The 15,934-nt window shown below is 40.5% G+C and overlaps 1 protein-coding gene across 1 annotated transcript in view; it reads right to left on the minus strand.

Annotated features, from left to right (window-relative positions):
• PIK3CA (phosphatidylinositol-4,5-bisphosphate 3-kinase catalytic subunit alpha) overlaps positions 1 to 15,934 on the minus strand; it is a 67,521-nt gene that overhangs the window by 37,969 nt on the left and 13,618 nt on the right. The window contains exons 2-3 of the mRNA XM_075938017.2: positions 3,781 to 3,830; positions 2,884 to 3,300 (exon numbers count right to left, since the gene is read on the minus strand). Of these exons, the coding sequence (XP_075794132.1) occupies positions 2,884 to 3,235 (352 nt within the window). The 5' untranslated portion in view covers positions 3,236 to 3,300; positions 3,781 to 3,830. The remainder of the gene's footprint in view (positions 1 to 2,883; positions 3,301 to 3,780; positions 3,831 to 15,934) is intronic.

Consider the following 15,934-nt stretch of genomic DNA (forward strand, 5'->3'; position numbering starts at 1 on the left):
AGACTCATGATGCCAACCTCCTAAAACGATAGCTCCTGAGGTGAAAAAAATTAATTATTGTGAATGGAGTACTCTCACTGAAACTTAAACAAGTAAACAATGCATTTGTAAAAATGTATGTTACTATCTTTTTACCCCTTCTAAGCTTCTCTTTACTTTTCCCCTTCTCTCTCTGTCCTTTTCATGGTTAATCATTTTCAGTGGTATCTGCACTGTTTTTCCTTTTCTCTTTCCTTCCTTCCACTATTTTTCTTGTTAATCTCTTGCCTTTACTAGGGATTGTTTAATGTTCATTCTACCTGTCTCACTTTCCACAGAGAAAATGAGATAAGGGCCGGTTATTGGGGGGGAGGGGGGAAATGGTTGAGCTCTAAACATTTTTAATAAAATTAAATCAAGACCATTTATAATCATTACAGGTTAGACCGCTATAAACTAGACTTCCATGGTCCAGCATTTGTGGATGCTCTGGGACTGGAGCGCTCACAGGGAAAAGCTGGGGACTCCGTGCTTCTAAATTTCTCCCCCACCCTCCGAGAGCTTCTGGAGCTCTGCAAATGCCTATTTGTGGCATCTCAGCAAGGGAGGGAGCTGGAGAAGCAGTGCTCAGAGGAAGAGGCAGGGCAGCCAGCCGCAAGGCTCCACAGCCTCTCTGACTCTTCCAAGTGCCCCTCTACCTCCCATTCGGTCAGTGCCAGCCCCACAGCTGGTGACAGAGGGGACAACATTGACCTCCCCTGGTCCAGCAAATTTTCTTGTTCAGGATCAGTCAGGTTCCGAGCATGCCAGACCAGTGAAGTTCAACCTGTATTTAAATCATTTTTTAAAAATTGATTTGAATCAGATTGAGGCTTTGTAAAACCAATTGGACACTCTGGGTATGTCTAGACTACAGGCTTTTGTCGACAAAGCTTCTGTCGACAAAGAGCGCCTAGACTACATTCAGTTCTGTCGACAAAGCAAGCTGCTTTGTCGACATGGCAGTGTAGACGCAAAGGACAGTTTAGATGCAATAGCGCCTTCTGTTGACAGAACTCTGCCGACAAAAGGCATTATTCCTCATAAAATGAGGTTTACCAGCGTCGACAAAACTGCTGAGTTCTGTCGACGTTATGTCGACAGAACTCAGTGGTAGTGTAGACGCAGGTTTAGTTTTGTCGACAAAAGTCCACTTTTGTCAACAAAACCCTGTAGTCTAGACACACCCTCTATGTTAACACAACTGCATTAAAATTTATAAGGAACTTTCCAAAACTGCTATACATAAGCAAAAGAAAAATAGCTAAGCATGTGTATAAGGATTTGCAGCACTGGAGACTCAAATTGTGTTTTATTAATTTCTCAGGTCATATAAAAACTTTGTAATTTCAAAGCAAAACTGCTTCAGTGTTCACAGTGAAAACGTCAATACATTAAATTTTATATAAAATAAAAACCACCACTAAAAACCCTCAAAGTTTTCAGAAATAGGAACCTAAAAGTTAGGCTCCTAAGACACATGGTAAGGATGTTAAAATGAAAGACAAGTCCAGGATTTCATTAAGTGTGAAACTTAACAAAAAACAACTTCTAATAATCTGAAATTCTACTAACAAGTATGAAACTAAAACAAATGGAAAATATCCACTTTAACCAAGTAAATCTATCAGTATCCAGCTACAGTGGCATTTGGCAGAAGGATATCATTGCTCATGTTTGGAACTATATGGCAATAATACCCTTGAAATCAACTGAAAGGACCCAGGGCAGGATTTTCCAAAGCAATTAGTGTCGTGTCTACACACATAAGTTGTGCTGCTTTCACGATACTGAGAGAGATAAAACAGTGCAACCCTACACATGCAGCAGTTATACCGACATGGCTAATTCCCATACAAAAAAAATGGGGAAACTATACTGGTAAACATTACATTTATAACTGGGTCCACACTAGGGATTGTACGGCTATAACTATTTCATTTTTTAAAAGTTAACATCCCTAACATAAGAGTTACACAAGTACAAAAGCCATATATAAATTATGCAAAAAGATAGATATTTTCATCTCTCTGTTTACAGACTCAGAAAGATAGTAGCTTGTCATTACTGTACGGCCAGAAGTTTATCTTCCATCCTTCATGATTATAAAATTTTCCTTTTAAAAGGAAAGACTGCAAAAGTCTTTAGGGACAACTTCACATTCACCATAGCTAAATGAATTTTTCAAGCCCTGTCTCCACCTCACAGTCGGAAATATCAGTTTTCTATTTGGACATAGATACACCAAAAGTTCCCTACCATGCTACTTCTTGAAACAAATTGAGACAATCAATAGCAGGAACAACTATCAGATGAATGATTAGGATTCAGAATCAATCTGAGGTGAGTAATAAATAATATTGCACATCCATTTCTGGCAGACTAATAAAAGGCAAACAACAACAGCAGCAAAAACCCCAAGCCACATCCATTCCCTTTTCCTAAACACTTTCCATGGACATTTTGCTTTAAAAATCTCTCTCCCTTCACCGCTAGTAAAAACCTACTAGCTCTCCAAAATGGAACCTGCAGCAGTTGAAATCCCAATTTATTTGCTTAATACAATAAGAGTGTGCTGGTTTTACTCATATATATTACACACACACACACACACACACACACACACACACACACCCATACTCATACCCTCCAATTTTTATAAGGTGGCCATGAATTATAATTGATGAGACTCGAATGCCCATTTCAACTCCTTTTTCCTGTATTTTGAACAGGACAAGCTGATGAAGCGTATTATTAACTAGGTAAATCAGAAAGCTTTTAAAAAAACACACACACACACACACACACACACACACACACACACACACACACACCCACCACCACCACCACCACCGAACAGCTTACCAATTTCCCGATTAAGAATCTTTTCTTCTCTGTTGCCTACTGGTTCAATGACTTTTAGAAAAGGCTGAAAGAGTCGTAGGTCGCAAAGCCGCCGTGTTTCATCAAAAAATTCTTCTCTTTCTGCTTCTTGTGTAACACTTACAAAAATGTAAGAAGATTCATCTTGAAGCAGCTGGTAAAGAGGGTATTTTCTTGCTTCTTTGAAGAGTTCATGCTTGATATTCAGTAGTGTGGCCTCACGGAGGCATTCTAGAGTCACTATCATTCCGTTAGGTAGGAGACACTCTACAAGGATCCTCGGTGGCATTAAATGGATGCCCCATAGTTCACCAGATGATGGTCTTGGAGGCATTTTCTTAATTTTTTGGTTACCTTACAACAGAAACTGGCTTGAGCACGGATTCCTACAGGGGAAACCTAAATAAATATAAGGCATTAGAATTAGAGCAGCTTTAGTTAGTCTTACATAACCAAGTGACAGTATCAGAGCATTTATGATATACTAGAGGGTTGCGCCCCATGAGCGCTACGATCACCAACTCCCTTCCTCTCTGGGGGTAGACAGCGCCAGCTCTCCCCCCAACCACCACGGAGGTCTGGGCTGAGGCATGGCAGCCTCGGCCTGCTCTCTTCCCTCCTCCTGGCTGCTGGGCCGAGGCTGGGTCTGGATTGGCTCTCTTCCACCCCCCTGCTGCAGTGGAGGAAAGAGGGGGTGGGTTGAAGCTGTGGCACACCAGCCCCACCTCTCTCCCCGCAGCTGCTGGGGGAGAGGCAAAAGCTACAGTGCACCAGCCCCAGCTCCCTGGACGTGATGTCACTATTGTCCTACAGGAAACATTATTTTACACACGTAGAGAGATGAAACTCGGATAGAATAAAAATATTACTGAATTTTACCAGGGATGAGAGGAAGGAAGGCAACCCAAAGTCTGATGTCAAAGGAAGTTCTGGGGAAAAAAAATCCACATTAATATGAATTAAATGGTAAAATTAAATAGCAACACCAATATATGTATGTGGGGCAAACTGACAATATGCACACAGTGATTTGCAAAAATAAAGGGGATTAATTTTTTCTATTAAACCATTTATGCTTGAAATATTTAAATAACGGCCTTCATTCCCCATTTCATTACAGCCCAATAATTAAATTATAGCCTAATTATAACTTACAGGTGACAATGCTTTACAGTTCCAATCTGTATTAAAAATAGTCCCCAACCCGAAGCCACCGCCTACATTCCAAACCCCTCATCCCCATCCCTACCCTAAAGCCAATCCCCCTGGTACAGGGCCTGTACCTTCTCCTGAACCCCAGCCCTAAGCCCCTTCCCAAACCTGGAGACTCCTCACTTCCAGGGCCACCCCAGAGCCCTTACACCTTCCTGCACCCCAAACTCCTGCCTCAACCCACAGCCCCATGCTGTATTCTGAACCCCTTGCTCCCAAACCCCAGCCAAGAGCCCCCTCCTGCACTCTAAACCCTTCATCCTCAGAACCCTTGTACTCCAACCCTTTGTCCTGGCCTCAACTACTAATCCCTGGTCTCACCACACATTACACCCCTTCTGCCCCAGGCCTGAGCCCCCTCCCACAAAAATAACGCTTGACCTCACTTCCATCATATGGTTTTTGTTATGTGCACCAATATGAAGGTGATGTGTTCTCTACACTGATGCACATTACAAAATTCATTCCACTCAGGGGTGGGAAAAAACTTGAGGGAACCATGGTCACAACTGTGATTATTATAGCCATGCCCCCTTCTCCCATTCTCAAGGTCACAAGCCATTTTATAGAATGTATTTCAGTCTCTTATGACAAGAAATAATTGTGATGGGGTAAGGTCACAGATGACCTCTTGGGGGTGATGTCCAGGGTGCTGACAAGGCCACTGCCACTCGCCATGCTGCTCTCTGGAGCTTTTCACTGCTTTGTCTTGCTGGGCCAGCTCCCTGGTTTCCCACAGCCAAGGCACTGAGCTGAAATCTCTACCCCCGCCCCAGAGAAGCAGTACAGACCTTCAGGTCCAAGAAAAATGGAGTTTTGGGCCCAGCCTCCTGGGATACCACTCCCCAAAAAGAGATCAAAACCCCAACTGAATTATTTAGGTAAGCCCCCTTTAACAATGGAATGGGAAACGTACACACTGATTGCTTTCCCCAGGTAGCAAGTAATTATTTTGGGTTAGATAGAAAATAAAAGAAAAAAAAAAGCAGTAGGATTTAAGTGGTAATAAGCGATAACAGGCATAGCAAAGCATGAAGCAAACTCAAAATAACAGAAAATGCTTAGCTACTTCTATACTAAAACTTCAGTAAAAACTTACTACAAACTCACCCTAAAATGGTTTCTTTCCCAGCGAAGCCTACCAAACCAGGGAAGTCTCCTTTTCCTTGGGGTCTCTGGTTCCCTCCCTTGGGTGTGCCACACCAGTCAGCAAAAAGACAAGACTCCTACTTTCCTATTATGTTTAAAGATTCTCTTTTTGTATGGGAAGTCACCTGGCCAGTGAGGTGGACATGTGACTTCCCCAGACCAACCACTGCTAAGACTTAAAAAAGACAAGTGATCGTTTAACAGTTGGTCATCGGAACATTAAGGGTAACACTTGTGATGACTTTCATTCACACATTTAAAAACCATAAAGCACTCCACACTCCATCTGTCTAAATTTGCACTCAAGAACGATACATACACCAAAGATAAACAGATCCAGTGGATTAAGACATGAAGATTGATAGGTTACATGAACAATTTGTCCAAAGCACTTTTGAGTTACGTGCATTTGTGTTCATAAGTCCATTTCATAAAGCATGGGTGGGGGTGGGGGAAGTCCGTTACAATAACGATGCAAGAAATTCTCACGTTCCAAAGTGCAGTAGATAAATAGATTATGAAAAGTATAAAGCCAAAAAAGAAAGCAAGAAAGCAATTATACTCATTAAAAGAGTATGTCATACAACCAATGACGTGATAGGATGATTATATGTTTCCCCATGTCATTTTTTGTCCCTGGTCAATGAAGAGTAAGACTCCAGTCTACACTATCAAAATTATGGCTGTCTAACATGTACTCAGTTAAATCGAAACACAAAAGGTTTTGTGTTTTTTATTTACCAATAAGGTCAAAAGACAAATATTGGGGAAATAACATTACAACTAAACAGCCAATAGTATCGAAATTTGGGTCTCTAACATGTTCAGAGCATGTTTTCTGACCACATATGCTAACCAAGTGATAAACATGGATATGTCCAAATCATCCTATTCCCCCATGTTTACAGATGTTACTTTTTGTTGAACAGACTGATCTAGTTCTGTAAAAACATTAAAGTGCTGAAAAGTGTATGAGTTTTTAAAAATGCATTTTTATTACAATATAACACAATTCAGCAAGTTTTGGAAGGCCCACAGTAATTTTTAAAAATAAAACAGACAATATTTACTAGAACAAATCTTAAAATAGTCAGTGTGATTGTTCTAAAATGGTGAGTTGCCCATTGACCTACTTGCTGTGCTCTCTCTCTGAAAACATTCATACTCTAACAGCAGCTTGGTTTCATTTCTCTTCTGATCATAGGAGCCAGAAACCGATTGGCGGGACTGGTGCATACATTACTCCCATGAGCACATTCACTCCATCTGTGCATGCAAGCATATCATCATGCATTGTATTTGGACAGTAAAAAGGATTTCTGTTTACATTTTCAATGTATAATTAGCAGCTTGCATTTGTCCTGTTTTGGGAAAACTGGAAGGCTGCCTGGAACACAGGAAATCAATTTTGCTCTTAACTAGCTCAAGGAATAATACTCTAACCAATTATTTTGGAATATGTATTACATGACACAATTAAGGGCAGGGATAAGCACATCCAAATCATTACAATCACCCCTCCACCAGAATTTTGAGAAACTTCAAGTAGCCCACAAACCAAACTCACAGCATCCCTCATTGACTAAACTACCTACCTGGAGATGGGTAACAGGGGAAGGATCACGTGAGGATTACCTGTTGTGATTCCTCCCTCTGGGACATCTGGTATTGGCCACTGTCGGCAGTCAGGATACTGGGCTAGATGGACTTTTGGTCTGACCCAGCATGGCCGTTCTTATGTTCTTACTCTTTGGGCTGGTTACATCTTCCTGGACCACAGTATAGTTTAATTCTTTCTCCCCACTAGCACCTGTTGCAATTATTTCTAAGGCACAGTTATATTTTAGGGTGTGCCCAAAATTATAACAGTAATGTGAGTATGCATTTAACTTCTATCTTTGTTCCTCTGCTTATTGAGTAGTTAAAAAAAAAGTCCCACACTTTCCTGTTTGATATATATATACACACATTTTTCCAATTCTAGGAGATATGCTATACTTATAGTATTTTTCAAATTGATTATCTGTGTCATCTACTTTCCGGTGATCTAGAAATGACCATCAAGAAGACCCAAAATGCAGAGTGATGCATTCTAGCTTTTGTTATCTTATATGGTATAGCCTCAGAGTTAAAAACTGACTAGTCAACCATACACCTTTTTTGGAAATTGAAGCAAGCAATCAGGCAGTAGCAGAGGAGAAAAAAAGCAAATACAATACAGAACTACTAAAAAAGTAAAGAGAAAGTTAAGTTTTCTGTGCATGTTTCATTTAAATTAAGATGGTTTTAAAAACATTTTTCTTTCGCACAATTTCAAAGCAGTATTAAGTCACTGTTCAGTCAAGCTTTTAAAAGAACAATTATAATGTTTTGTTCAGTTATGAACAACCTCCATTCCCAAGGCATTTGTAACTCTGAGATTCTACTATATCTATCCAGAACAGGATATTCTTATAAGATAGTCCCATTTTTCTCAGGACACTGCAATAAGGGCAGAATTAAAGTAGTTTGGCTATCTTAACTGTGAATTTGTATTCAATAAAATGTTTCATCATAAGGTTTAGCTGGATGAAATTTTCAGCTGAAATCTTTTTTGGTGAAAATGGAACATTTGGCAACACCAAAATATTTCGTTAATTCAAGTAAGTTTTGCTGATATGTTTTTATTAGGGAGGGAAGAACCTAACCTCCCAACCAGACTAAACATTCCATTTAGATATTTCTGATTTTTCCATTCTGAACTTTTCAAAATGTACTTCAGTCTTGTTTAACGTTTTAAAATAGCTAAATGTGATATTTCATCTGACCAGAAAATAGATCTTTTAAACTTTTCAAAACCATCAGAAAATTGAAAAAACAGTCATTTGCCCAGCTTTAGTCAAACTGTGGTATACTGTTAACCAAGACTCCTGGCCTAATTTTTGTCATGAACATTCATGTGAGGGCTTTGTAAAGTTTTCTGTTATTCATTCCTTAGGCACTTCTTTCCTCAAAAGCAAGAATTCCTGTAGAAACTAAGTCTTTCAGTTGAGGTCCACAAGACAGAGATTCCAAAAGGATTACAGAATAGCAGGAACACATGGAACAGTTATATCCAAAGTGAACCTCAAGGATTATGAAACCCACTCAAACTCTCATCAGGCAGGAGACGTGATCTGATCAAAGGAAACCACAACTTTCTGAAACTTGCAGGAATCTCTGCCAAAAGATAAGCAGCAGATAAAAGACTGTTTGTGACAGGCTACCCCGTTGCCATAGAACATTTAAACAAATAAGGGAGAAAAAGATCAATAGTGGAGCTATGTTGTCTAATTAAACTTTGTTTCAACAGAAAACACTGATTTGATGAAGAAAGACGTTTCAGTGAACCTATTACAGATTTGACTTAACTTTTGTCAATGGAAACATACCAGAGGGCCTGTGTTCTAGGACCGATAGCTCCACCATAATGAACCTACTAGGGTTCTCATTGCTAGGCTCCCCACTACATTGCAGCCACAGACCAGGAAGCCTAACACTCAGCCCAGGCTCTTGCTGGACCTCTTGGGAAGCCCAGCAACCTAAGGGCTTCTATAGCCCTTATTTCTAACTAACATCCTGAAAGATCTAGGTAGCTTGGTTCCACCAACTGCACTTCTGCTTTCAGACACAAAGCAGGGAACCTGGAAGCCCTGAAAATCCTAGCTCAAACAAGGGGTCTCAGCTATGAAGTTGAGAACCTGAATTCCTGGACCAGCTCCCAGAGTCTGCAGCTCTAGAACAGCCTCACCACCCAAATTGCACTGGGCTGAGAAGCGCTAATCAGAAAGTCTATCCAGAGATGATTTTTGCTTAAACCAACTGGTTAAAGTCTACCCACACAAAACAGGCCTTGAGTCTGATACAATACGACCATTCTTATTTTATATTCTTCACAACCCCAACTGCAATAAATGTGATGTTAATGTTAAAGCTAAAAATTCTATAGCAGAGTTCTATACAAGAGATTAAACCTTTGCTAAATCCCACAACTGCAAAAATCTAATACATGAGATCCTGCCCAGGATATAATAATGGACCACCCAAAAGCTTTTAACTGCTTGCAATAATTTCCATGTCTTCCCAGAAGTAAAGGTGGCTGTGGTTCAGATCTTTTAGTGCTTTCACCAAAACATTCTTTCAGGAAAGAGAAACTATTTCAGGAGCTAGTTAATAAATCAGAGTCAAGCAAGCTTAAGATTTGTTCTAATATCAGGTAGCTAAAGAGGCTAAAACAAAGTTACTAGATAAATCAATTGATTAGGTTCAAATTCAACTATTGGTGTGGGCAGAGACTAGCCCCAATCATGTTACAGCAACTCAAGCTGTAGAATTTCTTCAGGATGGTCTCTCTCGGTCTAAAAATATATAGTTTTTAAAGTTTATGCACTATCAAATCGGTCCTAGCAATAACAAAACGCAATAGCTGGCTGTCAGGACATCAAAACAGTCCTTACAGTGGCCCTCTAATGACTCCTCCATTACAGAGGGTTCACATCTTGGGACCTAAATTTAGTCATGGAAGCAATGACTAAATGAATCTGTGTTTTGGCTGTGCCACCAAAACCAAATGATTCTAAAGAATGGATGCAGCCTTAAACCCAAAGAGAAACATGCTCTTCCATGTTTCCAAGGTAGAAACATGCGCATGGTCTCAATGGCATATTTCCTTTTGCAGATGTGACAGAACCACAGATTCAATTTACCCAACATCAAGGCTACTCATGAAATTCTCATCTGCATGGTCTATGGTAAAAAAAAATTAAAATTGTCAGTGTTGGTAATCAAGGAATATAAGTTACAATTAACAGTTACATTAACTGGAATTTTTTCAACTCTGGATGTTATCGAAGTAATGGACTCTTCTTTGGGAGAAGCTAAACTTGTATCAAGAATCAACATATCTGTGTTTCCCCAAAAGCAGGCTGAAGATTCACTGTCCAAATCCACTGACCAGGTTTTGGGGGAAGAGGAAGGAGAAGACTACTTCCTTCCCATCACCTTTCCTTTATCCTGAAAGTTGCTTGTCACCAATGCAAAAAGTACCACTACAGTTCAGATTTTGCAAGGTGAAATCCTATAATATTCACTAACTAGCATACTACTTTGTAGGCCCAAAAGTTCACCCAACATCCTTCCTTTAAGAGCCTCTCTCTTGCAAAAGGAAGCAAGCAGTAGGACCTAACCAGGAAAGACAAAAGCAGCTCCATACATTAACTGTTGATGTGGTGATCTGCTAAATTAAAAACAGTGTTTCTGTTTGTAAAATGACATTACAGTTTAATAATTATGAATCAAACTGAACACATTTGCAACACTAAATGCATGCAATATTCCCTAATCCTTTGAAATCCAATATGCAAACTGTCACTCACACATTTCACTTCCATTATCTTATCCTTACAGATAAATGAACCATTCAGTAAAACAGGTTACATTTCCAAATATTCAAATCAGCTAGCTTCTCTTATTGCAAGAAGAGAATTCATTAAATTGCTTTGATAACACAGGCTTGAACAGCTTCCTATAACAATTATTTTGTTTGATATGCATCCCACTATGACTTTTATACAGATTTCTTCCCAGTTACAAATTCATGCACACAATCCACAAAAACAAAAAACCTCCTATAATCATAATTGACCAAACCCTTATTCCTCCATATGAAACATACGCCAAAAAACGTTTACGCCAGCGGCCACATACGGCCTCATCAGGGTTCTATGTGTGGCCCATAAGACATTTTTTCAACATTGCACATGCAGGGTTGCCAGATTCTGGTGGTTTCCGTCCATCCTTACTGGTTTTACTCGAGGGACAGGTATGTAAAGTAAGTGCATATGAACAAGGTGCCTGCTGCTTGCATGCAACTTTGACTGGATGCAGAGAGCACAAAGCTCTTACAATTGAAGGACTGCTATGGTTCAGGTGGCACACTTCACAAATTCTAGGTACACAAATTCTAAAGTAGCTATACTACTTTATCCTGGGAGACTGTCTTAGTTACGACAATCTTGTGGCCTACTGAGATGAAGTAGGGCTATTAGCTAGCCTTGGCTGCCCATCACTGGTTTACACTGTTCTCAGGATTAGACCACCATATAGACCACCATACAGACTTCATTATCCCACTCTCAACACTAACCAAAGTTTTTCAACAAAAGATTCCCCAAAAGCAAAATTCTGGGAGAAACAAGAGTTGCTTTCCCAAGGGAAAAATATTACTCGCTCTTCAGGATGTAAAGCTTTTATCCATTGGTGCCAGTATGTCAGGCCTCAGAAATTTCAAACTGCCCGGACTACAGAACAAAATGTTTTCTTCCCTTAAGTCACATCAGTCACTCCAAAACCTAGCACAATGAGAGTTGGCAGCATGGTCAGTGTCTGCTTTTGCTGCTATCCAAATCTGCTCTGTGGTGACAGTAAAACGGCCTTCAGTTTAGATATTTTCAGTGATACTCTTTGTTCTTCCGGCCTGGCTGCTGGTATTTTTCTAGAATACAAAGACTAAGCATCTAACAGAAAGACTTGAAGTTGTCCTCTGCTTTAACACTGTTGATGGTAAAATTATTTTTGTTGCACTACATTTAAAGAACTTCCTCATGTCTTTGTACTTTTCATTTCATCCATTTGACAAGTTATGCAAATAAAGTTTCCCATGCATTCTTGTATGGCTGCAAACAGCATACAGTAGTAAACGAGAGGGTTTGGGAGGTATAGGGACCCTGCTGAAATGGTTGTCTAGTCTTGCTCAGATCATTGTTTAAACAAAAACCACAACCTCCAAGCCTTCCACTATTGGTACTAGAGGTAAAGCTGCAACAACAGAGAATTAAAAGTCTCTTTTATGCCAATATATATGCAACAAAGGGATGTAAAATCCTGGTTTAAAAGTTGACTGGTTAAATGGAATATTTAACTTGTTAGCCACAATACCACAGAAGGGGGCCATACCATGCCACTTCCAGCTAACTCAGTAAGCATGCTGATAAAGTGCCTGCTTACCAAGTAACTGGTTAACCCTTTACATCCTGTATGTCAAAGCACAATATAAATCAGTTAAGCAAAAGACTATGTTTAAATTGATAAGAACAGTGTTCCTCAACTCTGTCTGAAGCCCAATGTACCTGGAGCCTGAAACTGTGAAGATAGGTACAAAACAGCCAGTAAGATGAGGAAGTCTGAGGTTCTAGGGCAGTGAGGCCTGCTCATGTGTGGTGTGTGTTTTTTAAAGGCACTTACATTTGTCACTATACACACTCATTGTTTCAGGGACAGAAGGAAGAGGGTCCTAGGAAAGAGGCTGTTAGAATTTTAGATTACCTCTTTTCCCCACCTCTGTAACCGTGCTTTTCCTAAAAGGACTCCAAAGAGTAAGCAAAAGGTTGGAACTCCTGCTTTTTTCTCTCAGACATTTTCTTCTAGTTAGTTTCCCTTTCAAAGTTTAAGAGCCCTGCTCCATTGTGGCTGGGCTCTGGCTGACAGTGCTCTGCTATATCTATAAACATGTTAAGTGAGGTGAGCAAGCACTGGAGTTTTTTCAAGCTGTTAGGGCAAGTCTGCAGTGCTGAAGAAACAAAGGAAACAATAGCAAGCACCTTTGCAGATGTAAAAATAAAACTATCATGTTTCCTGCCTGCTTATGGGTCTGAGTTTTTACGCTTTTATAATGGGGACATGAACATTTAAATGAGAGCACAGAGGATAACGCAGTGATAAAGGCATGCTGGGACAGTACTGTAAAGTAGAGAGCTTAATTTTTTGTCTATGGAAAAAAAGGGGCAATTCTCTGCCCTTTTGGAAACAGTAAGGCATGGTGATGGGAATGAGGGTTTATTTCTGAGTTTGTTTTGTCTAAAACTAATTGGCATGGTTGCCAAAGAAGAAACTAAAATATAATCTATGGCTATGATGAAGTTGTTTGCTTATATTTTTCCCTTCTAAATTTTTTTTTACCCTTCCTGAGATTTTGGAATCCAGACAGTAAACACAGTCTTTCAAAGCAGAAAATGCTGGCACCCAGAGTGAAAAGAAAAAGAAAAGTGATTAGAAAGAAAGTTCAAGTTGTAAGTGTTTTGTGGATTTTATTTCACACAGCACTTTATGCAGTATCTACAAACAGAACTCAAAAATTAATTTGGGGGAAAAACATGAACCCAGGCATTTTTGTCCCACGTGTATACACTGTGTATACACAGTTAATCTAGTGGTAAGTAACTAAGCTAGCTTCACTTGGGCATAAATAGCCATACAACACAGCCAAGTTCCTGCCCTTTCTTGTGATGCACTAGTGTTCTCTGGACATCTGGGAGCATAGCCCTCGATTCTGAAGCAGCCAAGAGTGACTCTCCACAGCAGAGTGTTAGTAGTTACCACCACTTTACCTATTCACTGCAGCTGGGTTCAGTGTCAAGGGGAGTTCAGAAACAAAGACACTCAGAAGGCCCCTGCTCTGGAGAATACAACTAGAAGGGACTTCAAGAGGCCATCTAGTCCAGTCCCCTGCACTCAAGGCAGAGCTAAATATCAGGGTTGGTCTACTCTAGGTGATAGCAGGTTAGACAAATACCTCTTAAATAAAAATCTTGATTGAAATTTCACCTAGGCAATTTATTCCAGTACTTAACTACTTGGACACTAGGGAAAAACTTCCCAAGTGTCAAACCTAAGCCACCCTCACTGCAATTTAAGTCCATTGCTTCTTGTCCTATATTCAGAGGCTAAAGACAACAAATTTTCCTCCCTCCTTATAACAGCCTTTTATGTCCCCACAATCTTCTCTTCTCCAGAGTAAACAAACCTCCCCCTATCTCAATCTTCTCTCATAAATCATGTTTTCTAGACATGTAATCATTTTTGCTGTTCTTTTCTGGGCCTTCTCCAATTTGTCCACATCTTTTCTGGAATGTGGTACCCAGAACTGGACACAATACTTCAATTGATGCCTAATCAGTACAGAATAGAGCAGAAGAATTATTTTTCCTGGTAATACCAAGGATGTTAAATTGTGGGTAACTGACTAACTGAATAGTCAATGCATTTTGCATCAACTATTCGACAGGGCAATTCCACCTTTGAAGGTGAAAGGGCCATGTGGAGCCCAGCTAGCTTAGTTACTTATCACTGGATCAGCTGGGGACTCCCTGCTGAGACTGGGCTCCATGCAGTGCTGCTGCTGCTTTGAAATGCTGCGCAGCCCCGTGTCAGGCTTCCTCCCAGTGTTTCAAAGTGGCAGCCCTGCATGGAGCCCACGATCAGCTGGGGAGTTATTAGCTGATCCCAGGCTCCTGGCAATGCTCCCTCTTTGAAATGCTGCCACTTTAAAGTACCCTCTTCTTCCCCCCTTACCGCCTCTTTATGATTGAGGCAGAAAAGGGGGGAGGAGGAGAGGGAGTGACTAGTCAACAAGCTTGTTGACTATCTGATAAGTATTTGCTTATCGGATAGTCAACTAGTCCTTCACATCCCTAGGTAATACATCCTAGAATGAAGTTTGCTTCTCTTGCAAAAGTGGTGAAAGCGAAAGGATAAGACTTCTTGTACCCTCTCTTAACAAGGGTGATCCACAGTAAGTGAAAGACTATAAGAAACTGAAGCAACTAGCAGTTATTCCTTCTTCTATGCTTTCAGTCTCTTCATGATATTGTAGGTTCTCCTGAGGGATTGTCCTTTGCCATGAATGGAAATGAAAGATGACAAGACTCAGCTGGGAATTTCAGAAGTGCTGTCAAGCAGTTCTAGCAAGTTATGAAACTTGCTGTGCACTCCTCAATGGGTCAGATAGCTCCCATAGTGTCAGGGGAGTGCCAGGCCCTCAAGGAATTCATATTTCTGAAGCAAAATGCAGGACAATGTAGCACTTTAAAGACTAACAAGATTTCTGAAGTAACTGTTACCTCAGTTTATATGTTTATTGGTTGTGTTGATGGGAAATGGTGAAGTAGTGTGTTATGAGTCCTGATTAAATCAGACTAAGGCAGTTGGTTCGAACATCTATCTTAGTTCAAACTAAGGAAGTTTGCCAGTTGAAAGTTTCCCGCCTTTCTGAGTTGCACATGGTACTACTGCTTTGCACCCCATTCTAATCCTTTGCACTCCGTACCAAATGTTGTGCACACGACCCAAATTGCTCTGCACACGGTTCAAAATGTTATGCACCCCACCCGCAAAAGAGTGCACTCAGCACCTCTGGAATTTTCCCGCCAGAGAGTGCTTAAATACCCCGGTTCAATAGAGGTTCGGGTTCCCTTTTTCTTGTTGGGTTCCTGATTGCGTTTGGTTCTGTAGAATGTCTCTCTGTGGTAGTGTAAATGGTAGAATGAGTGACAGAATGGGAGAGGGTGAGCTTAGTCAGTGTAGCGTTTGTGAGAGTGTGGTGGGTTCTATTTTTGGGTTTTTATGCCTGTGGAGAATTCCTGGGTGAAAACCATTTGGATCCCATTGGATTATTACCGGAGAGCGGAAGGCCTTCGACTTATAGTCCATATCCCATCCATCATCAAACCAGAGGGTCTGATCCTGAAGTTGAAACAAAATACAGGACTATGTAGTGACATTGAGGGATCTCCTCACTGTTCCTCTGCCACGGCTTGCAACTAGTCCAGGCATAGAGGTCATGAGCACCTCAGCTGTTCTAGGCCACGTGAATGTAATG

The sequence above is a fragment of the Pelodiscus sinensis genome, chromosome 10 (assembly GCF_052426305.1).
Source record: "Pelodiscus sinensis isolate ZL-2025 chromosome 10, ASM5242630v1, whole genome shotgun sequence".
Classification (NCBI taxonomy): Eukaryota; Metazoa; Chordata; order Testudines; family Trionychidae; genus Pelodiscus; species Pelodiscus sinensis.